Source organism: Salmo salar, chromosome 01 (genome assembly GCF_965601325.2).
Source record: "Salmo salar chromosome 01, fSalSal1, whole genome shotgun sequence".
Lineage (NCBI taxonomy): Eukaryota > Metazoa > Chordata > Actinopteri > Salmoniformes > Salmonidae > Salmo > Salmo salar.
The window spans coordinates 79,562,889-79,590,000 of record NC_138291.1 but is presented as its reverse complement, the minus strand read 5'-3'; the positions used below and the strand labels follow the sequence as shown (position 1 = coordinate 79,590,000).

General features: G+C 42.1%; 1 protein-coding gene across 1 annotated transcript in view; it reads right to left on the bottom strand.

The window, feature by feature from the left end:
- The window catches only part of LOC106612832 (KH domain-containing, RNA-binding, signal transduction-associated protein 2), a 120,541-nt gene extending 94,552 nt beyond the window's left edge, over positions 1–25,989 (bottom strand). The window contains exon 1 of the mRNA XM_014214393.3: positions 25,580–25,989. Coding sequence (XP_014069868.1) covers positions 25,580–25,670 — 91 coding nt within the window. The 5' untranslated portion in view covers positions 25,671–25,989. The remainder of the gene's footprint in view (positions 1–25,579) is intronic.
- Between the last annotated feature and the right edge of the window lie 1,123 nt (positions 25,990–27,112).

Here is a 27,112-nt window from a genome sequence, read left to right as displayed (position 1 = left end):
CTTTCAGCAAACACCATTTCTAAATGATAACAGTCAGTCACTGCTTTCAGCAAACACCATTTCTAAATGATAACAGTCAGTCACTGCTTTCAGCAAACACCATTTCTAAATGATAACAGTCAGTCACTGCTTTCAGCAAACACCATTTCTAAATGATAACAGTCAGTCACTGCTTTCAGCAAACACCATTTCTAAATGATCCTCAAACCCCTCCTCCACCTACTAAGGCTTTTCATTTGCTGTGAATATACTTTTCACATTTTGATCATATAAAATGTTCTACATCTTTAAAAAATATATATTTTACCTTTATTTTTCCAGGTTAGTCTCATTGAGATAAAAATATATTTTGCAAGAGAGACCTGGACAGAAATGGAGCACACAAAGTTTCAAACATTTACAACATAAAACACAGAGCACTACAGTTTAAAAACATCCGTTTACACATTGAACAGGCACATTGGTTTTGGGAGGAGTGTTTCAACAAGGGATCAAAACATTGATAGGCCCTAAATAATTTTCCACCATAGTTTGTAATGCATCGGCCTTAGCATTTCAATGTATAAAATATATTCCTGCCCTTTACACTTTTTAAAAGTTTGGGTTAGATAGAGGCACAATAAAAAAGTAAAATTGACTTACGAAAAATTGACTAAAAACACAGCCACAGATGAAGACTGACATGCTGCCATATTGGATGGACGATTCTACTGTATGACTGCATGATCAAGATAGCCTTTGAGGCATAATCAATGTATTGAATTATTTCAGGAATTATGGTTGACTTGGGGATCTTGGTCTAAATATCACTGTTCTGAACAATTAGAGAGGCAGTATTATCTCATTTACCTCCCATACATTCCTATCATACAGTACATGTATTTTATAACAAAAAAAACAGTGAATCAATCATAATGTTCTTTGCTTTCTGTAGGATAGACATCCAGGGAGTTTGGCATCATCATTGATCATATTTCCTGTGTGATTTCAATGTGCCACTTCTAACATAACAGCTGAATAATTTATTTAACAGCGCAGGACCACATCCTAAGAGCTGTCTTCCTGGCCTGATGAATATCTGCTACAACCATTATCATGAAGCAGAAGAGAAAGCAACAGAAACATCTATCACCTCCAATATTCAGCTCTGAAGAAAAAAGCATTTCCTCTCAACAATAGGCTATACACGTCAATAGGTGCAACACTATGTGCAACATGAGACATGCGTCAATGGACAATATCTACTCAGATACTATATTTTCAGGTAAGGAAGTGTAGCAGAGGTGGTTCGATAAACTACACTTGTGTGACGAGTAGCCTTACCAAAGACCTGAACACTTGTGCTAGCTCCCAGTGGGATAACAGTCAGATAACAGGGTTTTGAGTGAATGACCTGGCTCGATACGTGGTTGGCCAAATACGCAAGATTAAAATAAAAGCAGCCAACTCTAATGCCCTTAAACGTGTGCCATTTCTAAACAATTTATTCAATCCATGAATATAATTTACAAATATTCTGGGTTGAATCAATGTAAAATACTTTTTTATGTTCAAAGTAAAGGCCAAACGTATTCTCCACAGGAAAGGATTACCCTTTTTAACCGAACAGAAAATAGGGAACATGGTGTAAGGCTGACTACCATGTCCATATCTGCAGGCTAAACAACGAATGGTCAAATTTCCAATTCCCAGTCGGGTCGGGGATTGTACACCTTGAATTTATTTGAGGGAGAAATCATAACGGACGGATGTTCTAGTCTAAATACAACCTTTAAGCATTGTTTACCTGCTTACAGGTACTTTATGTGTGACTCAAGGTCTCTCTCTAGTGCCAAAGAGAAACTGGAAGGAAAGGGAGTCCATACCCAATCCTCACCATGCTTTCAACTTCAATTCTTTATGTCTCAAAATGTCACAAGATGTCTCAATTATGTCTCAACATATCAAGACATCTTAAGACAACAGGGATGGCTGTGTATGTCTGGGACAGTGGAGGCTGGTGGGAGGGGCTATGGGAGGATGGGTATCATTGTAATGACTGGAATGGAATGAATTGAACAGAGTTAAACATGGGGTTTCCATATGTTTGATGTGTTTGATACCATTCCATTGATTTCATTCCAGTCATCACAATGAGCCCATCCTCCCATAGCCCCTCCCACCAGCCTCCTCTGGTCTGGGTGTGTTTTGGAGGGGCTTTTAGAGAGGCAGGTATTTGTGGTCGGGCAAATGCAAATACCATGAGACATGCACTTTTAGATACTATACTGCTCAAAAAAATAAAGGGAACACTTAAACAACACAATGTAACTCCAAGTCAATCACACTTCTATGAAATCAAACTGTCCACTTAGGAAGCAACACTGATTGACAATACATTTCACATGCTGTTGTGCAAATGGAATAGACAACAGGTGGAAATTATAGGCAATAAGCAAGACACCCCCAATAAAGGAGTGGTTCTGCAGGTGGTGACCACAGACCACTTCTCTGTTCCTATGCTTCCTGGCTGATGTTTTGGTCACTTTTGAATGCTGGCGGTGCTTTCACTCTAGTGGTAGCATGAGACGGAGTCTACAACCCACACAAGTGGCTCAGGTAGTGCAGCTCATCCAGGATGGCACATCAATGTGAGCTGTGGCAAGAAGGTTTGCTGTGTCTGTCAGGGTAGTGTCCAGAGCATGGAGGTGCTACCAGGAGACAGGCCAGTACATCAGGAGATGTGGAGGAGGCCGTAGGAGGGCAACAACCCAGCAGCAGGACCACTACCTCCGCCTTTGTGCAAGGAGGAGCAGGAGGAGCACTGCCAGAGCCCTGCAAAATGACCTCCAGCAGGCCACAAATGTGCATGTGTCTGCTCAAACGGTCAGAAACAGACTCCATGAGGGTGGTATGAGGGCCCGACGTCCACAGGTGGGGGTTGTGCTTACAGTCCAACACCGTGCAGGACGTTTGGCATTTGCCAGAGAACACCAAGATTGGCAAATTCGCCACTGGCGCCCTGTTCCTCTTCACAGATGAAAGCAGGTTCACACTGAGCACATGTGACAGACGTGACAGAGTCTGGAGACACCGTGGAGAACGTTCTGCTGCCTGCAACATCCTGCAGAATGACCGGTTTGGCGGTGGGTCAGTCATGGTGTGGGGTGGCATTTCTTTGGGGGGCCGCACAGCCCTCCATGTGCTCGCCAGAGGTAGCCTGACTGCCATTAGGTACCGAGATGAGATCCTCAGACCCCTTGTGAGACCATATGCTGGTGCGGTTGGCCCTGGGTTCCTCCTAATGCAAGACAATGCTAGACCTCATGTGGCTGGAGTATGTCAGCAGTTCCTGCAAGAGGAAGGCATTGATGCTATGGACTGGCCCGCCCGTTCCCCAGACCTGAATCCAATTGAGCACATCTGGGACATCATGTCTCGCTCCATCCACCAACGCCACATTGCACCACAGACTGTCCAGGAGTTGGCGGATGCTTTAGTCCAGGTCTGGGAGGAGATCCCTCAGGAGACCATCCGCCACCTCATCAGGAGCATGCCCAGGCATTGTAGGGAGGTCATACAGGCACGTGGAGGCCACACACACTACTGAGCCTCATTTTGACTTGTTTTAAGGACATTACATCAAAGTTGGATCAGCCTGTAGTGTGGTTTTGCACTTTAATTTTGAGTGTGACTTCAAATCCAGACCTCCATGGGTTGATAAATTGGATTTCCATTGATTATTTTTGTGTGATTTTGTTGTCAGCACATTCAACTATGTAAAGAAAAAAGTATTTAATAAGATTATTTCATTCATTCAGATCTAGGATGTGTTATTTTAGTGTTCCCTTTATTTTTTTGAGCAGTGTATAACTACTGACGATTCATATTCATCTCATTTTCATCTCTTGAGAAAATATAACCTATAGTTGCAAATGAAACTCATGAGCCACAGCAGGCAGAGCAGAGTACAGCAGAGCCACTTGAGTTCCCCTGGAGTGTTTGACTGGAGCCTGACATAGACCCCAGGGAAGAATTAGGTCTCCTGATCAACAGGATTACACATCCCTGTACATGATCATAGGGAACATTCTGCTCTGACAACACTAAGCCTGACTCTCGTTGTGATCTGGATCATACTGTGTGTGCTCCTCTGAGATCTAGATTCTACTGTGTAGTATGAACAGTTAATATCTTTGAAGTCTTTGCTCTACATAAGGCCTATGCAGTATGAGTATGGGATTGAGACAGAGAACAAAGATACAAAAAGATTAAGATGAGAAAAGCTTGTCATGGTCATTTCGACAATTATGTAGATCATTTAAATGTAAAGTCCCCTGTTTTGGGGACCTGCATGGTTTTGGTATCAGTTCCGACCAATATTTTTGCTTATAAATCGTTATGTGGACACCATAGATCAAAATGGCTTGAATTGAGTGGTAGTGCTGTTTCTCACAGACACAAGAATATGTATTTTTCTGCCTGTGTGAAGCAAGATGTGAAATCTGACACCACTTGAACCTGGGATGGCCCTCCTACCGTTTCATTCGCTTTTCCGACTGTCCATCACTCCTGGCTGAACCCATATGTCACAGCCACTAACCACGCATATGCCTGGAATCCTTACATCGTAACGATTTATAGCCAGTAATCTAAAATAATTCATAGCTTTTAAACAAAAAACACGTGCTGTTTGTCCTAACGAGTTCAGGAAGACAAGCTAGAGTTCTGTGAGACGTTCACAGCAACGGGAGCAGACGTTTTGATCAAGAGAGACCTTTAGAAAATCTGCGCATTTTCTCTAAAACTAAAATATACAAATATGCATGTTACAGTTATAAGGAAGCTGAAATATTAAATTTAGTTGTTTTATATTTTAGAAAATATAGAAATAATTTCAAGCTTTTTTCATACAGCTTTGTTGAAAAGGAAATACATCATATCAAATATTTCATATTTTCATCGTATTTGTCCTGTGTACTTGAGCTTGTGTCTTCAAAACTGACAAGACCTCAGCAATTTACAACTATTTCTACCAGAAAGGTGAGATTTTAAACATTCATGGAGTATTACTAGTTATTGTTTATGTCCCTCTCAATAAACCATTACTTTTGGGGATTATGTAGATTACATTTTCGATTACATTTAGTTACACTAATGTAAGGAAAACAAGTTTGACTAATATAGTGGGGTTCAATGCTGTTAACTCCATCCACACTCTGGATTCAATGCCACTTAGGGATTCAAACATGATTTTGAGAATAAGATCGCACAGTCTCACATCAGAATTTGACGTTCAGGCATTAACTCCGAATTCTTAAGGTTAGGCATTAACTCAGAATGGTTAAGGTAAGGGTATAGGTTTGGGATATGCTTAAAACCAAAATATAAAAAACAACATTCTATTGATGGATTTGAACATGCAATCTTTGGAGCCAGAGGTAGAGACAAACCTGTCCACAACCTCCTTGCAAAACCAAAGCCTACTTGAAGGTAACAGCGCTCACTGTTGCCCCTAGTGGTCAGTTTCCATGTCATCTCGCAACGTCCTCAGACATGGATGGACATCAAATACTGACTTGTGTCACAGGTGACCTGCCTGGGTTTTGAACATGTTTGCTGAAAGTTACCAACAACTTTTTTTGCCCTGTTTTTTGGGGAAGTGACTGTAATGGTATCACTCATTCATTATGTACAATCATGGACCTGAAAGTGAATTTGGCCAAAGCATGATCATTATTCTGTATGGATTGTTAAAATATGCTGCATTACAAAATGACTGGAATGTATCGCTGGAGCATTAGTGATTAACCTTCACAGCACATATAGACTACATTTAAAGGCCCAGTGCAGTCAACAATGTGATTTTCCTGTGTTTTTTATGTATTCACACTATGAGGTTGAAAAAATACTGTGAAATTGTGAAAATTATGATAATGCCCTTTTAGTGTAAGAGCTGTTTGAAAAGACGGCCTGAAATTTCAGCTTGTTTTGGTGGGATGGAGTTTTGGCCTGCCTGGTGACATCAGCAGGCGGGAAATTAGTTAATCAACCAATAAGAAAGAGAATTCCAAACTAGAGGTCTGCATGGGACTGATTTCTTCATCGCGCTCCCACCCGCCCACACCCACAGCTTTTCACACCCGGCAACACCCGCTGGCTGTCTGACTCCCACACGCTAGAACTGGTCCCAAAACCCAACAGCAGTCCCGCAATGTTATTTTAGGCGTGACGCAGCTCACTTGCCAGCTATGGTCTCAGCTATTTTTTTCAGATAGAGAAATATGGGTGATCAATATTTTCTGTAGTAAACCATAGCCTAATCATATTTAGGAAGTACAATTCCTTGGAAAGATAACTGACCCGTGCTTCTCTGTCCATGCCTAGGCTATAAAGTACTCTATTTAATTGAGTCCACACGTGCACCTGATCTCGCACGTATGGCTACAGAAATTGAAGCAGTAAGAATTATGACAGCGACACTTGTTACGTTTTGCATGTAGGCTATAGCCTACCTTTTAGGAGGACGAATTGCAGGCAGAGACAAATAATTGGTTAATCAATACTTATTGAAAATGAAAAGGTGCAACGCTCACCATAGTAGTCTAACCTATGTGCACGTTGTGCCTTTTCAATGATGATTAAATGTTTTGATTGCATCTCGACTCACGTTGGTTGAGCACCCTCCACTTCTTTCCATTATCAATATTTATTTACAAACACTGTTGTAAACTACAGTCTAATCGTATTTAAATTAATTTCGTATTTAAGTTCACTGCTACGTGATTCTCCACCCATGCAGGCAGCCTACTCTATTTCAATGAGACCACACATACTAGGCACACTTGAACTCGCACACCCAACTAATTAGGTGAGGAGAGGGTGGCTACTGAAGTTCAGTGTCTGAATAACGCGAAAAATATGTGCTTTTAATACAATAGGTAGGCTAACGCATACAAAGCAGAAAGACGAATATTTACAAATAATCTGAGGGACAATAGCATGAAAAATGCAGACCGCACTGCAATGATCTCTGTCGGGAGAGAGACCTCCATCTATTACTCCAGACCTCTCTGCCAATAACAGATGCTTTTCAGTTTTCCCCTCCCCACTCAGACCACTCCCAGACAATTCTAGCAGAATTCTTGCTTGAGAAGTTGCTCTTCGTTAACCTGTTAGGGCTAGGGGGCAGTATTGACACGGCTGGATAAAAAACATACCCGATTTAATCTGGTTACCACTCCTACCCAGTAACTAGAATATGCATATACTTATTACATATGGATAGAAAACACCCTAAATTTTCTAAAACTGTTTGAATGGTGTCTGTGAGTATAACAGAACTCAAATGGCAGGTCAAAACCTGAGAGATTCCTTTACAGGAAGTGGCCTGTCTGACCATTTCTTGAACTTCTTTTCCATCTCTATCATTTACTAAGGATCTCTGCTCTAACGTGACACTTCCCACGTCGTCCATAGGCGCTCAGAGCCCGGGAAAAAACAGAATGTCGTCATTCCAGCCCCAGGCTGAAACACATTATCGCCTTTCTCAAGTGGCCGATCAAGGGACACTGGGCTTATGCGCATGTCCCCGACCGCCCCCGCCTTTGGGATTTTTTCCTCTGTTTGCCGAAAAGGAGATTCCCTGTCGGAATATTATCGCTTTTCTACGAGAAAAATGTCGTAAAAATTGATTTTAAACAGCGGTTGACATGCTTCGAAGTACGGTAATGGAATATTTAGAATTTTATTCTCACGAATTGCGCCATGCGCGCGACACTTCTTTACTATTTCGGATAGTGTCTGGAACGCACGAACAAAACGCCGCTATTCGGATATAACGATGGATTATTTTGGACCAAACCAACATTTGTTATTGAAGTAGCAGTCCTGGGTGTGCATTCTGACGAAGACAACAAAAGGTAATCAAACTTTTATAATAGTAAATATGATTATGGTGAGTGCTAAACTTGCCGGGTGTCTAAATAGCGAGCCCGTGATGCCTGGGCTATGTACTTAGAATATTGCAAAATGTGCTTTCACCAAAAAGCTATTTTAAAATCGGACATATCGAGTGCATAGAGGAGGTCTGTATCTATAATTCTTAAAATAATTGTTATGCTTTTTGTGAACGTTTATCGTGAGTAATTTAATAAAATGTTAGCGAATTCCCCGGAAGTTTGCGGGGGGTATGCTAGTTCTGAACGTCACATGCTAATGTAAAAAGCTGGTTTTTGATATAAATATGAACTTGATTGAACAAAACATGCATGTATTGTATAACATAATGTCCTAGGGTTGTCATCTGATGAAGATCATCAAAGGTGAGTGCTGCATTTAGCTGTCTTCTGGGTTTTGGTGACATTATATAATGGCTTGAAAAATGGGTGTCTGATTATTTCTGGCTTGGTACTCTGCTGACATAATCTAATGTTTTGCTTTCGTTGTAAAGCCTTTTTGAAATCGGACAGTGTGGTTAGATTAACGAGAGTCTTGTCTTTAAATGGCTGTAAAATAGTCATATGTTTGAGAAATTGAAGTAATAGGATTTTTAAGGTTTTGAAAATCGCGCCACAGGCTGGCAGTGGCTGTTACGTAGGTGGGACGCAAGCGTCCCACCTAGCCCATAGAGGCTAAGAACTTTTGTTTATTTTTCTTAATTGTTGCCCAGAAATGATTTGCTATTGAGATAAAAATGGCTGCATTGGACCTTTAACAAAATACAGAATATTAGTACAAGGACATGAGTCTATGTTTAAAACCCATTATGCGTCTTTGTTTTTTAATGTAAAGATGATGTGTGCATTAGAGATTGTTATTGACTATTCCTTGGGTATCACTATGACTGGGGATAATATTACAGCACATTATTCAGCTAATGCCTCAGCTGATGCAAATGTTGTCCTGTAATTACTGGCTTCTGGTAAACTGCTCCTTCATTTTCCCTGCAATAATATAATAGTCTTCTAGAAACGCTGATTACTTACACTCAAATGACAGCATGCCAATGATCTTTGGCTAATATGCCTAATCCTGAGGAATGAACATCCAAAATTAGCAACAATATCCATCACCTTCAGACCGCTCTCTGTTTTTTCTGAATGTGCAGTTCTCTATTTCTCTCTGCCATTATAACACACTGTTATAATCAAACCTCAACAGCTGTGATGTCATGAGACATGAAAGATCAAATTGTTTATAATGACATATTTTACAATGATCCTGACTCATTTCCTGGTGGTAGTTATTATAAGGCCTTCGTTATAGTTAGACTTATGTACTGTACTACAGCGAGTGTACAAAACATTAAGAAAACCTGCTCTTTCCATGACATAGACTGATCAGGTGAATCCAGGTGAAAGCTATGATCCCTTATTGATGTCACTTGTTAAATCCACTTCAATCAGTGTAGTTGAAGGGCAGGAGACAGGTTAACCTCTAAAAGTCTAAGCTGTTGGGGCAGGGGTTCTATTAAGCTAACATGGAATTGTTTTAAGGTCATAATTTAGCTATTTCATTTTGAATTTTAGGACTCCTTTAGGTATATTGAAAAAACATAATTTGATAAAATATTGAATTTGGCTTTTACTACTATAGCCCATAGAAACGCATTGAAAAACCTATTCATAATTGTCAGAAAAGACAGTCAAAAAATAAATCATAAGGAATAAGGTTTTTAAGTGTCTGTCCTATATCTAGGATATAAATATATTTTTGTTTTTTATGGACACATTTAACCCCTTATTTTTGTTGGCACAAAACTACTTCCATATATCCATTCATTTGTATGGGTTACCTTCAGACGAGTCCCGTGACACTTATGGGGGTTGTAGCGCAAAACAGAGAACACCATAATTTTCGTGAGAGTCTCACCTTTCCATAAAGTCGTCACATTAGTAGGCCAAACCGTTCGGACTCTACACAGGTTTTCGTGAGAAGACCGATTTTCGAGCTGTCTCATGGTCTAACAAACACCGTTGTAGCTCAGCCACCTTCCACCGCAGATGCGGAAGGCCAACATAGGGGGATGTTATGGATTGAGACACAGCCCATGAAAAGAAGACTGTACGTACATACCCCAATCAGAAGCCATGGATTAAAGGCAACATCCGCAATGATCTAAAGGGTATAGCTGCCGCTTTAATGGAGTAGGACTCTAACCCAGACTTTTATAAGAAAGCCCGCAATGCCCTCCAACGAACCATTAAACAGGCATAGATTCAATACAGGACTAAGATTGAATCCTACTACTCCGGCTCTGAGGCTCGTCGGATGTGGTAGGGCTTGCAAACAATTATGGACTACAAAGGGAAGCCCAGCCGCGAGCTGCCCAGTGACCTGAGCCTACCAGACGAGCTAAATAACTTCTATGCGTGCTTCAAGGCAAGAAACACTGAAGCATGGATGAGAGCATCAGCTGTTCCGGACAACTATGTGATGAAGCTCACTGTAGATGATGTGAGTAAAGCTTCCTGTCATCCAGGACCTCTATACCAGGCGGTATCAGAGGAAGGCCCAAAAACTTGTCAAAGACTCCAGCCACCCTAGTCTTAGACCGTTCTCTCCTCTACCGCACGGCAAGCGGTACCGGAGCGCCATGTCTAGGTCCAAAAGGCTCCTTAACAGCGTCTACACCAAGCCATAAGACTGCTGAACAGTTAATCAAATGGCTACCCGGACTATTTGCATTGACCCCCTCACCCCTTTTTTAAAGCTGCTGCTACTCGCTGTTTATTATCTATGCATAGTCAGTTTACCCACACCTACATGTAGTTTAGTTTATTTAGTAAATATTTTCTTAACTCTGCATTGTTGGTTAACGGCTTGTAAGTAAGCATTTCAAGGTAATGTTTACACCTGTTGTATTCGGCGCATGTGACAAAAGCCTTGAAACAATTGAGAAATGAATTGTGCATGTGTACCTTACAGAGGGTGAATGGGCAAGAGTAACACAAAATACTTTCTTGAGCAGTGGTCACCAACCTGTCAATCGCGATTGACTGGTCGATCTCCAAGGTATTCCTAGTCAATCGCCAAACATTTCTGTAAAAATCCCAACGATAAAGCCTTGTGTCCTATTGTATTTTTATTTTATTTTATTCATCTCAGGATGCGCGCCGGGTAGGCGAACTGTTGCCATTTTGAACATTTCATGTGTCTGAAGGTACAAACTCTGCCTTCCCGGCGGGCCCTGAGAGCAAATCAAGTGCATTATAGGCCTACCGCTGGCCAATCAGATGGCTCAGATTGCAGTAAGGTAGCAGGCATAAAAGAAAGCTACAGTGAAGTAGATACTGTGAGATTTCAAAACGTTTAAAACCACGACTAGAGACAGACTATCAACGAATACAGCAAAGAGCTGCTGTTTTTATGAATGAGTTCATGTTTAAGTTCTTACTCAGTACTGTTAAAACTTTGTATTCAACACTTTAATAAGCCATAAATTTGCGTTCTTCCTATTTCCACTCAGCACTACAACACGCACTGCAGCAGTAATGAATGAGTAAGAAAGTGTATCTATAGGCTTGCATTGTTGTTATTATTAGCGGCTTGGGTCTTTTTTAATGTCAAGGAATATTTCACCTTCTCTGTTCATAGGAGTAACAACATGAATTTGTGCATGAGGCAGAAATAATGCGTTGCGATTCGTGTTTTTCGCCATCACAAATCGCACCGCATAACCCTTGGCATGTATGGATCTGTGCCATTTACTTTGAACTGGATTGTGTTTACAGCATGAGCGGTCGTGAGTAGATGCGCTTGTTTTGAGATCAAAGCGAGAGCTGCATGTAGCCACATGTGCACATTTTGTTCATATCTTTGCTAGTTAGTTATAGATAATTTGTTAGCCCAGTTATAGATAATTTGTAGTCAGTAATTTGGGAGTGATTGCGTCCTACAAGAGCACAAAATGTATACATTTCTCAATATCTTTGAAAAGCAAGTCAGGTAAAGAGCTTTTCTTTGTCTTAAAGGGGCAGTGTTTTATTTTGAGACAGGCTTGAACAAGCTATGTAGCCAATAGGCTGAGGGTAGCATAATTTTTATGATTCTTTGTAATAATGGTATGACAATAATAGTGCTTTTTATATAAGTGGTTTCTTGCATCAAACAACACAACAGCATTTTCAGTCACCTCCTTGTCTGAAGGACAAGTGGATAAACAGCTTAAACCTCTTGGGGCTAGGGGGCAGTATTGAGAATTTTGAAAAAAATATGTGCCCATTTTTAACTGCCTCCTACACCAACTCAGAAGCTAGAATATGCATATTATTGTTCAGGTTTGGATAGAAAACACTCTGAATTTTCTAAAACTGTTTGAATGGTGTCTGTAAGTATAACAGAACTCATATGTCAGTCAAAACCCTGAGACAAATTCTGACAGGAAGTGGATACCTGATGTGTTGAATTACCTTTAAGCCTATGCCATTGAAACACACAGGGGCTTATTAATTGTTGAGCACTTCCTATGGCTTCCACTAGATGTCACCAGTCTTTAGAAAGTGTTTTGAGTCTTATACTGTGAGAACTGAACGAACAAGAGCCTTGGAACGGTGGTGGCCGATTAGACTCTGGAGCGCGAGTTCATGTTGGGTACTCTCGTTCCAATACGTTTTAAAAGAGATTGCAATCGTCCGCCTTGAATATTATTCATGTTCTGGTTAAAAAAGGCACTAATGATTTATGCTATACAACGTTTGACATGTTTGAACGAACGTAAATATTTTTTTCCCCCTCGTTTATGAAGACAAGTCCGGCTGGCATAGATCATGTGCTAACAACACGGAGCTTTTTGGACATAAATTATGAGCTTTTTCGAACAAAACTACATTTGTTATGGACCTGGGATTCCTGGAAGTGACATCTGATGAAGAGAATCAAAGGTAATGGATTATTTACATAGTATTTTCGATTTTAGATCTCTCCAACATGGCGGTTAGTCTGTATCGCAAAGCGTATTTTTCTGGGCGCAGTGCTCAGATTATTGCAAAGTGTGATTTCCCAGTAAGGTTATTTTTAAATCTGGCAATCCGGTTGCGTTCAAGAGATGTAAATCTATAATTCTTTTAATGACAATATAATATTTTACCAATGTTTTCGAATAGTAATTATTTAATTTGTTGTGCTGCTTGACTGGCGGTTATTGGAGGGAAACGATTTCCTCAACATCAACGCCATAGTAAAACGCTGTTTTTGGATATAAATATGAACTTGATAGAACAAAAAATGCATGCATTGTCTAACATAATGTCCTAGGAGTGTCATCTGATGGAGATTGTCAAAGGTTAGTGCATCATTTTAGCTGGTTTTCTGCTTTTGGTGACGCCTGTCTTTGAATTGACAAAACATTACCCACAGCTATTGTCAATGTACTCTCCTTACATAATCTAACTTTATGCTTTTGCCGTAAAGCCTTTTTGAAATCGGACAACGTGGTTAGATTAAGGAGATGTTTATCTTTCAAAGGGTGTAAGATAGTTGTATGTTTGAGAAATTTGAATTATGACATTTAATTGTTTTCAAATTTGGCGCTCTTGATATTTCACCTGTTGTTGATAGGGTGTACCAGGGGTGGGACACTTGCGTCCCACATAGCCCATAGAGGTTAATGACAAGCCCTGTATGTTTTTTTTCTAGTCTCATGGAATGTAGATCTACATTGAACACCACACGTTGACTGCTAATGTAGGCTGAATGATAGAACAACTATTTATTTATGTGTTAAAATGTTATGGGATGCATTTTCTCCATTGTTTTTGATGGTAGGCCACTCTGGTAGGCCAACATTATGATCAAATAGCCACAGTAGCCTACATGGTCACTGTTAAAACTGTAACTTGTGGGTACAGCTTCAGTGTTCACAGTAAACGCGCGTTGGAAGTTGCACAGAATTTTCACAATGTTCAAGTTTGCGCTCAGCAGACCTGAAATTTGCTCAGTGGTGGAAAAAATTTGAGGGAACATTGGTAGTAGGTGCAAGGCGCACTGGTTTGTGTCAAGAACTGCATCGCTGCTGGGTTTTTCACACTCAACAGTTTCTCTTGTGTATCAAGAATGGTCCACCACCCAAAGAACATCCAGCCAACTTGATACAACTGTGGGAAACATTGGAGTCAACATGGGCCAGAATCCGTGGAACGCTTTCGACACTTTGTAGAGTCCATGCCCCGGCAATTGAGGCTGTTCTGAGGGCAAAAGGTAGGAAATGCAACTCAATATTAGGAAGGTGTTCCTAATGTTTGGTATACTCAGTGTATAATTCCATGATACCTTTTACCACCTCTTTGACACATTGACCACCAAACTAGAGGGAACGGTATCTCCTAGCATGATAAATATAACTTCCAACATATATAATAGTGTAGTACTATGCACAGTACACGATAATGTGCAATAATGAAAACTAACTCTGCAATTATCAATTCATATAAATGCAAATGCTGTGAGCCATAGCAAGCTCCAATTTTGACCACCACAGTGTTATTCATATCATTACTTTCCTATCCTATCCTATATTTAAGCAATAACGCCCGAGCGGGTGTGGTATGTGGCCTATAGAGTACCTGAATACTTATTGTCTGAAACCCATGTTATATGAGACTGTATACCATGGGCATGACAGAACATTTATTTGTCCTGTTCTAATTACGTTTGTAACCAGTTTATAATATCAATAAGGCACCTCTGGGGTTTGTGGTATATGGCAAATATAGCACGGCTAAGTGGTTTATCCAGGCACTCCATGTTGTGTTGTGCATAAGAACAGCCCTTAGCCGTGGTATATTGGCCATATACCACACCCACTTGTGCCTTATTGCTTTAATATACCACAGCTTTCAGCCAATCAGCATTCAGGGCTCAAACCACCCCAGTTTATAATACACCTGAAGCAATTGAGATTCACTATGTTTGGCATCGTCTATGGGGGCACAAAGGGTTGAACAACAGGCCAGCCAACCACTATAAATGCACTGAATGCACTATAACTCATCACACCATCCCCAGGTCCTCTGCCAAGCACATTCCCCAGGTCATCTGCTAAGCACATAGAAACACTTCCTTCAGTGAGAGGTAGGCTCCTCTTGTCTGAGAAGGTGAAATTGAATGTGCACACTGGCTCTCTCAAGGTGAGTGCTTATTTTCTCCATGGTTCTGGCCATTACAGATAGAAGCACACCACACAAGATCTATGACTATACTGAAGAATACTGGTGAACATTGATACAGAATCAGTCCAGGTGAATGGCAGTCTCACATCGCAGGTAACGAATAGCTTTTTGACTCTGGGACTTCCCATCTCATCTGTAGGACACTAGTATTTATCACTTCCAGACAAGCACAACAAAACAAATACACACAGCCCCTTTAAGGTGCTCTGTGCAACTCCACCAGCAAATAGCCCTACATGTCTACATCCCTGTGAGTAAACCTTTAAAAATCTTATGATGTGATACACTCTAATCACATGCAGTGGCTCCTTAAGACAAATGTCCACTGCCAATTAAATTAATTTCACTGGTGTCTCCATGCAAATGACTGATTAGAACCTTTGTGAAATTCCTTACATAATCCAATGTGGGAAGAGATATCCTGATCAACCCAGTAGATTATCACCTGCTAATTATTTCTACCAGTTAATGGGAAGGAGCAATTTACACACATATGGACTATTTTCTCCCCTTCAGACATTAGTAATAGCTGGTCTAATCTTAAAATCCCGATAGGCTATTCGGATTTTTATATGCAATGATTTACATAAATGTATACTCATAATACATACATTATGTAAGCAACACCTATACAGTGCTTTCGGAATGTATTCAGACCCCTTGACTTTTTCCACATTTTGTTACATTACAGCATTTTTCTAAAATGGATTAAATAATATCACATTTACATAAGTATTCAGACCCTTTACTAAGTACTTTGTTGAAGCTCCTTTGGCAGAAATTACAGCCTTGAGTCTTCATTAGGTATGACACTACAAGCCTGGAACACCAGTATTTGGGTAGTTTCTCCCATTCTTCTCTGCAGATCATCTCAAGCTCTGTCAGGTTGGATGGGGAGCGTCACTCCAGAGCTATTTTCAGGTCTCTCTAGAGATGTTTGATCGGGTTCAAGTCCGGGCTCTGGCTGGGCCACTCAAGGACATTCAGAGACTTGTCCCGGCTCCTGTGTTGTCTTGGCTGTGTGCTTAGGGTTGTTGTCCTAGTGTGGACCCCGCCCTGTGCAACTGGGTCCTGGACTTCCTGACGGGCCGACCCCAGGTGGTGAAGGTAGGAAACAACATCTCCACCCCGCTGATCCTCAACACTGGGGCCCCACAAGGGTGCGCTCTCTTCCCTGTACTCCCTGTTCACCCACCACTGTGTGGCCAACTCAATCATCAAGTTTGCAGACGACTTGATTACCGACAACGACGAGACAGCCTACAGGGAGGAGGTGTGTCACACCCTGACCATAGAAAGCCCTTGGTTCTCTATGGTGTTTAGGTCAGAGCGTGACTAGGGGGGTGTTCTAGTCATTGTACTTCTATGTTGTTGAGTTGTATGGTTCACAATTAGAGTCAGCTGATAATCGTTGCCTCTAATTGGGGATCATATTTAGGTAGCCTTTTTCCCACCTGTGTTTTGTGGGATATTGTTTTGTTCAGTGCATTGTGTGCTACGAACGGCACGTTCATTTTGGTCTTTGTTGTTTTGTTAAGTTTCACTTTGAAATAAAATATGTGGAACTATACGCACGCTGCGCTTTGGTCCCGTCCTTTTGAAGAACGTGACAGAATATCCCACCACACAAGGACCAAGCAGCGTGTTCATGAGGTAAAGGAGTTTTGGACATGGGAGGAGATCATGGGAGGACATGAGACCCTTCCTTGGCGGGAGTCGCAGAGGACGCAGGAAGGACAGCGACGACACCGGGGACCGCGGCCACAGAAATGCCAAGAGTTTTTTTTTTGGGGGGGGGCACATGGGGCGGACGGCTGAGCAGCGGAGAGTGCCAGAGCCCGAATGGGAGTCTCTGGAGGAGTTCAATGAGGGATACCAGAGAGAGGTTTTGGCTAGGAGTATGCTGCAGCGCAGGCGTGCTGAAGAGCGTGACACCAGTCCGGTGCCATCTGTGCCAGCTCCTCACACTCGCCCTGAAGAGCCAGAGACCGTCAGGGAGGCGATGGAGAAGTTGAGAGAGAGAGAGGAGAGAAATGTTATGTAGGTGTGTTCTGCACGGCATTTGACCTGAAGAGCCTGTCAGCAGTCTGGTGAGTCCTGTGCCAGCTCCCCGCACCCTCCCTGAAGTGCGTGTCACCAGTCCGGTGCCACCTGTGCCGGCTCCACGCACCAGGCCTCCAGTGCACCTCCCCAGTTCGGTACGTCCTGTGCCAGCTCCTCGCACTCGCCCAGAAGTGCGTGTCACCAGTCCGCTGCCACCTGTACCGGCTCCACGCACTAAGACTTCCAGCAACAGTTCACAGTCCAGAGCTTCCAGCTACGGTTCACAATCCAGAGCTTCCAGCGACGGTTCACAGTCCGGAGCTTTCAGTGAAGGTCAACGGCCCGGAACTTCCAGTGACAGTCAACGGCCCGGAGCTTCCAGTGACGGTCAACGGCCCGGAGCTTTCAGTGAAGGTCAACGGCCCGGAGCTTTCAGTGAAGGTCAACGGCCCGGAGCTTCCAGTGACAGTCAACGGCCCGGAGCTTCCAGTGACGGTCAACGGCCCGGAGCTTCCTGTGACGGTCAACGGCCCGGAGCTTCCAGTGACGGTCAACGGCCCGGAGCTTCCAGCGACGGTCCACGGCCCGGAGCTTCCTGCGCCGGTGCCAGGGCAGGAGCCTTCCTCTGCGCCGGGGCCCAGTCCAGGCACAGCGTCCAGTCCCGCTCCAGGGCCGGAGTCTTACTCTGCGCCAGTGCCCAGTCCAGGCACGGCGGCCAACCCAGCTCCATGGCCGGAGCCTTCTTCTGCGCCGGTGCCCAGTCCAGGCACGGTGGCCAACCCAGCTCCATGGCCGGAGCCTTCCTCTGCGCCGGTGCCCAGTCCAGGCACGACATTCAGTACCGCTCCAAGGCCAGAGCCTTCCTCTGCACCGATGCCCAGTCCAGGCACGGCGTTCAGCTCGGTGCCATGGCCGGATCCGGGGTCTGGGCGGGGCCTACAACCCGCACCGGAGCTGTCACCGACACTAGGCACCCCCCTACCCTCCCCATTAGTTTTCAGGTTTTGCGGTCGGAGTCCGCACCTTTGGGGGGGGGGGGGGGGGGGGGGTACTGTCACGCCCTGATCATAGAGAGCCCTTAGTTCTCTATGGTGTTTAGGTCAGAGCATGACTAGGGGGGATGTTCTAGTCATTGTGTTTCTATGTTGGTGAGTTGTATGGTTCCCAATTAGAGTCAGCTGGTAATCGTTGCCTCTAATTGGGGATCATATTTAGGTAGTCTTTTTCCCACCTGTGTTTTGTGGGATATTGTTTTGTTCAGTGCATTGTGTGCTACGAATGGCACGTTAATTTTGGTCTTTGTTGTTTTGTTAAGTTTCACTTTGAAATAAAATATGTGGAGCTATACGCACGCTGCGCTTTGGTCCCGTCCTTTTGAAGAACGTCACAAGGTGAGGGCCCTCAGAGTGTGGTGTCGGGAAAATAACCTCTCACTCAATGTCAGCAAAACAAAAGAGATGATCGTGGACTTCAGGAAACAGCAAAGGGAGCACCCTTTCCACGTCGATGGGACAGCAGAGGAGAAGGTGGAAAGTTTTAATTTCCTCGGTGTACACATCACCAACAAACTGAAATGGTCCACGCACACAGACAGTGTGGTGAAGAAGGCGCAACAGCGCTTCTTTAACCTCAGGAGGCTGAAAAAATGTGGCTTGTCTCCGAAAATCCTCACTAACTTTTACAGGTGCGCAATTGAGAACATCCTGTCGGGCTGTATCACCGCCTGGTACGGCAACTGCACCGCAGGGCTCTCCAGAGGGTGGTGCGGTCTGCACAACGCATCACCAGGGAGAAACTACCTGCCCTCCAGGACACCTACAACCACAGGAAGGCAAAAAAGATAATCAAGGACAATAACTACCCGAGCCACTACCTGTTCACCCCGCTTCCATCCAGAAGGTGAGGTCAGTGAAAAACAGCCTCTATCTCAAGGCCATCAGATTGTCAAACAGCCACCACTAGCACAGAGAGGCGGCAGCCTGCCTACCAGACTTGATATCATTGGCCACTTTAATAAATGGAACACTAGTCATTTTAATAATGCCACTTTAAGAATGTTTACATATCTCGCATTACTCATCTCATATTACTCATCTCATATGTATATACTGTATACTGTATCCTTCACTATCTATTCTTTACTATCTACTGCATCTTTTCCGCTCTGTCACTGCTCATCTATATATTTTATACTTATATATTCTCATCCCATCCCTTTACTAGATAGTGTGTACTAGGTTTTGTTGTGGAATTTGTTAGATATTAGGTTTTGTTGTGGAATTGTTAGATATTAACAGTTAGATACTGCTGCACTGTCGGATCTAGACTCATAAGCATTTCTCTACACTTGCAATAACATCTGCTAACCATGTGTATGTAACCAATAAAATTTGATTTGATTTGATGAGTGGCTTCCGTCTGGCCACTCTGCCATAAAGGCCTGATTGATGGAGTGCTGCAGAGATGGTTGTCCTTCTGAAAGATTCTCCCATCTCCACACAGGAACTCTGGAGCTCTGTCAGAGTGACCATTGGGTTCTTGGTCGCCTCCCTGACCAGGGCCCTTCTCCCCCGATTGCTCAGTTTGGCCGGGCGGCCAGCTCTAGGAAGATTCTTGGTGGTTCCAAACTTCTTCCGTTTAAGAACGATGAAGGCCACTGTCTTCTTGAGGACCTTCAATGCTGCAGAAATGTTTTGGTACCCTTCCACATATCTGTGGACAATTCCTTTGACCTCATGGCTTTGTTTTTGCTCTGACATGCATTGTCAACTGTGGGACCTTATATAGACAGATGTGTGCCTTACCAAATCATGTCCAATCAATTGAATTTACCACAGGTGGACTCCAATGAAGTTGTAGAAACATCTCAAGGATGATCAATGGAAACAGGATGCACCTGAGCTCAATTTTGAGTCTCATATTAAATAAGTCTGAATACTTATGTAAATAAGCTATTTCTGTTTTTATAAAACCTTTTTTGTTTTGTCATTATGTTGTATTATGTGTAGATTGATGAGGAAAAACATTTATTTAATCAATTTTAGAATAAGGTTGTAACGTAACAAAATGTGGAAAAAAGGGAAGCGGTCTGAATACTTTCAGAATGCAATGTAACTGAAATAGTAGAGTGCTATCATTGGTATCATTCCAGTAGTATTGGCAGCTGTGGTATAAGCTGCATAGCCTACAGTTATAGCAGCAATGGCAGCATGCTGGTACAGTAGTGGTAGCAGTGGAGGCAATAGCACGTTTGTACCAAGGGTAATGGAGGCCTACCTTTTTTAAAGACAGTATTGACACATGGCTTAGGGGTCTAGCTGTCAGCTTCTGAATTACAACTATTTTTGTCTTATTAAATTGTTGAACAAGCTGACTCTTACGGTAAGACCACATGAATTTCACGTGATCACATGTGAAGCCACATGTTAAATGAATTTGAAACAAATGTGACAACACTGGGACGCAAAATTTCGCAGTGTAGTTTCATGAGAACATGAAACTACACGTGACAACATGTGAGAACATGAAACTACACGTGACAACATGTAAGCACATGAAACTACACGTGACAACATGTGAGAACATGAAACTACACGTGACAACATGTGAGCACATGAAACTACAGGTGACAACATGTAAGCACATGAAACTACACGTGACAACATGTAAGAACATGAAACTACACGTGACAACATGTGAGCACATGAAACTACACATGACAACATGTGAGCACATGAAACTACACGTGACAACATGTAAGCACATGAAAACATGATCTCATATGAAATAAATGTGACAACATAAGGATGAAAAATTTCAACATATGATACCATGAAATTACACGTGACAACATTTAAGCACATGTGAAAGCCCAGATGTCAAATGTCATTTAATTGACATAATTACAATTTAAACGATCATGCAGGTTTTGTCTAGTTCAATATTTGTTCCATGGACATCCCCAAATATGTTTTTAGGATATTCTCAGAATGTTGTGTCATGGTCCCCTGGAGGTTTTCATCAAGTTGCTGTGAAAATACATTAAATGGTGTTAGTGTTAAAGGACAGTATGCTGATTATTTGGAACTAAACCTCACTTGGGATTTGAACTCCCTCTTGGTTGCTAGCTTCCTGAAGTTCCTGCTGAGGCACCAGGTCTATGGACATAATGGAGATTGGCTATATATTTATTGCCAATAATATATTTCTGCACTTTGCCTAAAGTTGCAATAAAAATAAAGTATATATATAAAACAACGTGAAGCTGTTATTTCTTTAAAATGACAGTATGCTGCTGTATTCTTCTGTCAATTACTGTAACATCTTGGACTTTAAACACAATTGGGACTCATCCTTAAATTGAATTTGAATTAATAACCCTTTGGTCACTAGCAAACTGAAATGTCCTGCTACAGTGAAACTACACCACCAGATCTTTGAGTGTGAAAGAGATATGGCCACAGACTTATTGGCAAGACTGTATTTCTGCACTTTGCTAAAAGCTGCCCAGAATCAAGTAAATAATTGTACAATTATCCCCAGCAACGTAACATCATTATAAAACTAGCATGACTCAAGGACATTCTTTGGGGATTTGAACTTGCAATGTCTTGAGTGGGAGTGCATCGATGTTTCTACAGTGCCACCAGGTTCCTCCTTACTGCTTGGAACATATATTAACACACTCTCAAAAAAGAAGGGCATGGTTAGGGTACATTGTTGTACACTGGGTTACAAAAAGGTCAAAGGTACACTTCACAGGTACACATATACACTCAAATGGTACAGTTTGGTACCTTGTAGGTATGGGAGATTTTTCTACCCAATATTTTGAATATACTGTAAGGTACGATCATCACTGCACTTTCAATTAAAGGTGGGGGCAATGTACTGGTTGGGTCTCATTAGCATGTTTGGGGGCGTGGTCAAATATATATGTCAACCATCAGTGGAAGTGTTGTATCAGTTTAAGTGTTTGACGGTTATGCCAATGCAAGTTGAGTACCTCCTTGGTCAGAAATGAACTGCACTGTAAAGAGATGATTGTGCTGTTTCCAGTAACGGCAGCTTGTTAATGTGAATTTGATGTTTCTTAACTGGAAACCTCTTGTCAGTAAGTTACTGTAAAAGTCACAATTACTTACTGATGTTTCTCCTGACAACATGCACATCACTTGCTGATTGGCATAAACAGTGGCAGTCTATCTTTTGGTCTCCCATGAAAGGGAATGTCATTCCAGTTAATGTGTTCTGGGGTATTCATAAACATACATTTTGCACACTGTCAGTTCTGCCATCTTGTTAAAGGCTGACATATGTCCATGTGATACCAAAGAGCCATATGATATTAAATGTAATGCTAATCACCATGTAACTGTAATGCTCCCTTACCTACCAAACCGTCAAGTCAGTGAGTGATGGATTAGCTACAATAAGATACTGTGCATTTTACAATAACCAACTTATAACTATGAACTTCCTGTGAACCAGCTGCCATTAAGCTTGTTGAAAATGCATAGTGCCCACTTAACTGCGCAGCGCATCACATGTTCTGACAAAGATTGCAAAACCAACATTGTCACAAGAAGTGCTCAAACTTCATTAACATAACGATAAAACCACTTAAACTGGTTCAACACATCCACTGAGGGTTGGAACAAATATAATATATTTTAGACCATACCCCCAAATATGCTAATGAGCCACTGCCAGCACATTGCCCCCAGCTACATTTCAAAGCGCAGTAATGAGTGTACGTAATGCTATGTTCGTAACCAAGTGGAAAGTGGGAATTTATCACATATGACTTGGAAAAAACTATTTGAATGGCCCTCCAACTGGTAAGTACTATTGGGAACTTCTCCCACATGCTGATCACCTACTAAGGAAATTACCTTGATAAGAGCAATTTTCGGCAGTTAAATGTAACAACAAAACATTAACAACAAAACATTATATATAAAAAGCTATCTATTAATATGGTTTTTGAACTCTATATTTTGTTTACAAGCATGATAGCTGTACTTTAAGTTAATGGTTGACACAGCTTGTTGGCCATTAGCCAATTGGCATTTCTCAATGAGTTCAAAGCACATGAATGCATTAAACTGGTATTCACGAATTGGTTATGAACGCAGCATTATATGGACTATATTGGGAAGAAAATTGTACTAGATTGACCCCACATGTACCCTAAAATATATTGTGTGTACCTCTTCACCTTTCTCCCCAATCGCTGCAACTCCCGTACGGGAGTACAGACTCAGGAGAAGGTTGAGAGCCATGCGTCCTCCGAAACACAACCCAATCAAGCTGCACTGCTTCTTGACATAATGCACATCCAACCTGGAAGCCAGCTGCACCAATGTGTCGGAAGAAACACTGTACAACTGGCAACCTGGTCAGCATGCACTGCGCCCGGCCCGCCACAGGAGTCACTAGTGCACGATGAGACAAGGATATCCCTGCCGGCCAAACCCTCCCTAACCCAGACAACACTGGGCACCGCCACATGGACCTCCCGGTCGCGGCCGGCTGCGACAGAGCCTGGGCTCGAACCCAGAATCTCTGGTGACACAGCAGTGCCAGCCAGGAGGCCCCTCTTATGTGTATCTTTGGCCTTTTTGTACATCAGGGAACAACACTGTACCGCAACCATACACATATTTAAGAGTGTGTGGATATATGTTCTTGTTAACAAATAACCATCTGGTGCCATTGCTGAGACATTAATGCGCTCCGGACCAAAAGGTTTCTATTTCAAATCCCGAGAGCATTTATGCACATTTCGGGCTAGATTCTATCAACTTTGCACTAACGGACACCTACATAGCGGTGGTTTTGGTGGCGCAGGAGGTAGAATTGCGTTAGAGCTGTCAAGTCCACAAGTGACTCCCTGGCATTATACCTAAAGTGGACATTGCAATTGGCTGCACAGAGCTGTACTAAGAGAAATCCCATGCAGCCTTGTTTAGAAGTTGGAACACTGAAATGTGATATGTAATCTACATCTTGATTAGGCTGATAGAAATCCTCATTATTTTCTTTAATGATTTAAAATGTAAGTGTCATTATTTCTATATAACCTACACTTTCTCGTTCTAAAATTCTAACCCGAATAGGACAGGTGTGGCTTCGTGACAATGACCACACGAGCAGCTGCTCACCGATTTAACAGGTCTAATGCAGTTACACCTCCGACACAGCCAAAACAACATCTATGCAGGTGTCAGCAATCGTGTGCTTGATCTGATTAAATCTAGGCCTAATGTCAAGTGTCCCTGAGCACTGTTACTTTTTCATTAGGGTTGTCAGATAATTGCGCGATTATTAACTTAATTCCAGGCAACTTTTACATTGAAATCATGTGAAATCATGTGAAAACGTGATAACATGAAACAACATTGTTAGCCATTGCTGTTATTTTTGGCATTGTGACATTTCACATGTAAAATCATGTGAAAATGAGTTTGCAAATGTGAAATGTCACATGTGAAGGATTCAAAACCAAGTTTTCATATGTGAAATGTTTTGGAACACTTCACATTTGATATTTCACTGAGGTCAAAACCATTCTGTAAAATACAGTCCTGAAGATCTCCTGATGCCAAAGTCACCCATCAGCACCACTAAACCATAAAATCTCTGCTTCTATGGATTGGCCCATTGGGGGAAATAGTTAGGCTACTTCTCAGGGATAGGAATGTATAGGATGGCAAAGCCCCACTATAAAGGAATCACCAAGGTCAAATGTTCTGTAGGAACACACCCCTCACCCCTTTTTAAAAGTGTAAGAACACTTAACCCGACCTGCCATTCAAACAGCCAAGTCTCTATTTAAATATTGTTTGTGTGTGCGTGCGTATGTGTATGTATGTGTGTGTGCGTCTTATCTTCATCTGAGCTTCTGTGACGACAGTCTGACATGAAGTGACAAGCGTGTCATTTATTCGGGAAAAATTAGTACTATTTAGTAAGATGAAATTGAGGTCGACATTGAATTTAACTTGGGGAAAGTTTCTCTGACGATCTGTCTCCCATACAAATCCAGTAAAATGCCCTGTATTCTCTCTCGGATGGCACTGCCAACACCGATGAGGAACCTTTGAATAAATAAGTTATAATAGCTTGGCTACCTAATGAATTTTAACACAGCTTTGGTTACATTAGTCTGATTCATTAGAACTGATAAATCCACTATTTACAGTCTTGTGCTCAACAAATACGCAGTAGCTAATCAGTACAGGTATCCACCCCTTCATCTCCAAAAATACAGCGTGGCTGATGCCTGTGAACACAATGGACTAGTAGACAAAACCGGTAAAATCATCTACAACACATTGATTGATAATTGACATTCAGAACCAGCCAACATAATGACACGTTACCTTCGGCAAGCAGACGCATCGCATGAACAAAGGAGGAGTCCAGCGTATCTTTTTCGGCCATCAGCTCCGGTAAGTATTTCTCCTGATCCATGGCAAGTGCCTCTCCTGTTCACCGCTTGTGCAGGTGAGACGACAAAAGTGATGAGCTTCGGAATGCGCGTCTCTCTTCCACTAGGTAATTGTCTTTATAGGTACCGCAAGAAAAGCCGTAAGGAATCTCTCCAATTGCTTGACTGAGAACTGAAAGGAATTCAGAGCTATAAACACATCTCCCTAAATCCCGCTCAATCGCGACTCCCTCCTGAAGAATCACCCACCTTAGCTACAGAGGGACTGAGTGGTGATTCCCGCCCCTCTGAAACATGATTGGTCATATCACAGGACAGACTATTCGCAAACAACAAATCTTTACACTGTTATGATAATACGATGTTGTAGTAGGCAACACCGGATATTTTCCTCCCTCCCCCGCTGTCCATGGTGCTGAAAAGGTTTCATTTGGAAACAAGCAGTTGGGTGAAGATAGGCAACACAATGCACCTGTTCTATATGAATGAAACGCCATATCTTAGGCTATGCATGTGTTGTGTCCTTGTCTTGTCATTAGTATTCTATTTATTTTACTATTCATATTTTGACAACACATGTGTGGCAGGTGAGAACTGCATGGCCAGTCTGGAATTGGTTGAACGTATGTAAAGCAAGAGACCTCTTACACAAATCAAACACCTCAAGGCATTCTTGATAATACAGTTTTTCTCAATCCTACAAGCATTTATTGGAACAATGTTGTCGATAAGACCTTTTGTAAAACAGTAAATGTGTTTTCAAAATGCAATTGTCTTCTCAAAACATAAATAAATTCATCAAAACTATATTATACATATGTAGGATTGTTATTTGATTACCCTGTTGCAGGATAACTTTCCTAATATGCAGGACACTTAAAACGTGTCATGTATTTAAGGTTTAAAAAGGCTTCTAAAGCTTTATAATGGAAGGTCACAATATCAAAAACAATGAATCAGGGCTCTATTCAATCAGATCCACTTTAGCCGACATGCACATAGCAGTTGTTTTGGCGGTTTCGAAGGTGGAACTGCGTTAGAGCTGTCACATCCAGACGAGGCTCCTGGCATTATACCTAAAGCGGACATTGACATTGGCTGCACTGAATGTGAGATGTACTGTAATCTACACCTCGATTAGGCTGATAGAAATCGTCATTATTTTGTCAATATAGCCTAAACTTACTTGTTCTGAACTTCTAAAGCAAGTGAGATGGGTGTGACTTCATGACAATGATCAAGAGCAGCTGATCACCAATTTGACAGCTCTAATGCAGTTACACCTTCGACACAGCCAAAACATCAGCAATGCGAGTGTCAACTATTGCCAGAGCCAGACTACTGCATTTAGGGCCCCGGGCCCTGACCTCCGGCTACACATTTTGTCATGAGGCTAAGAGAAAATGTTGCCGTTTTAAAGCAAATTTCCTCTAATTCTACAGTTTTTGCCATGGGGCAGGGAAAA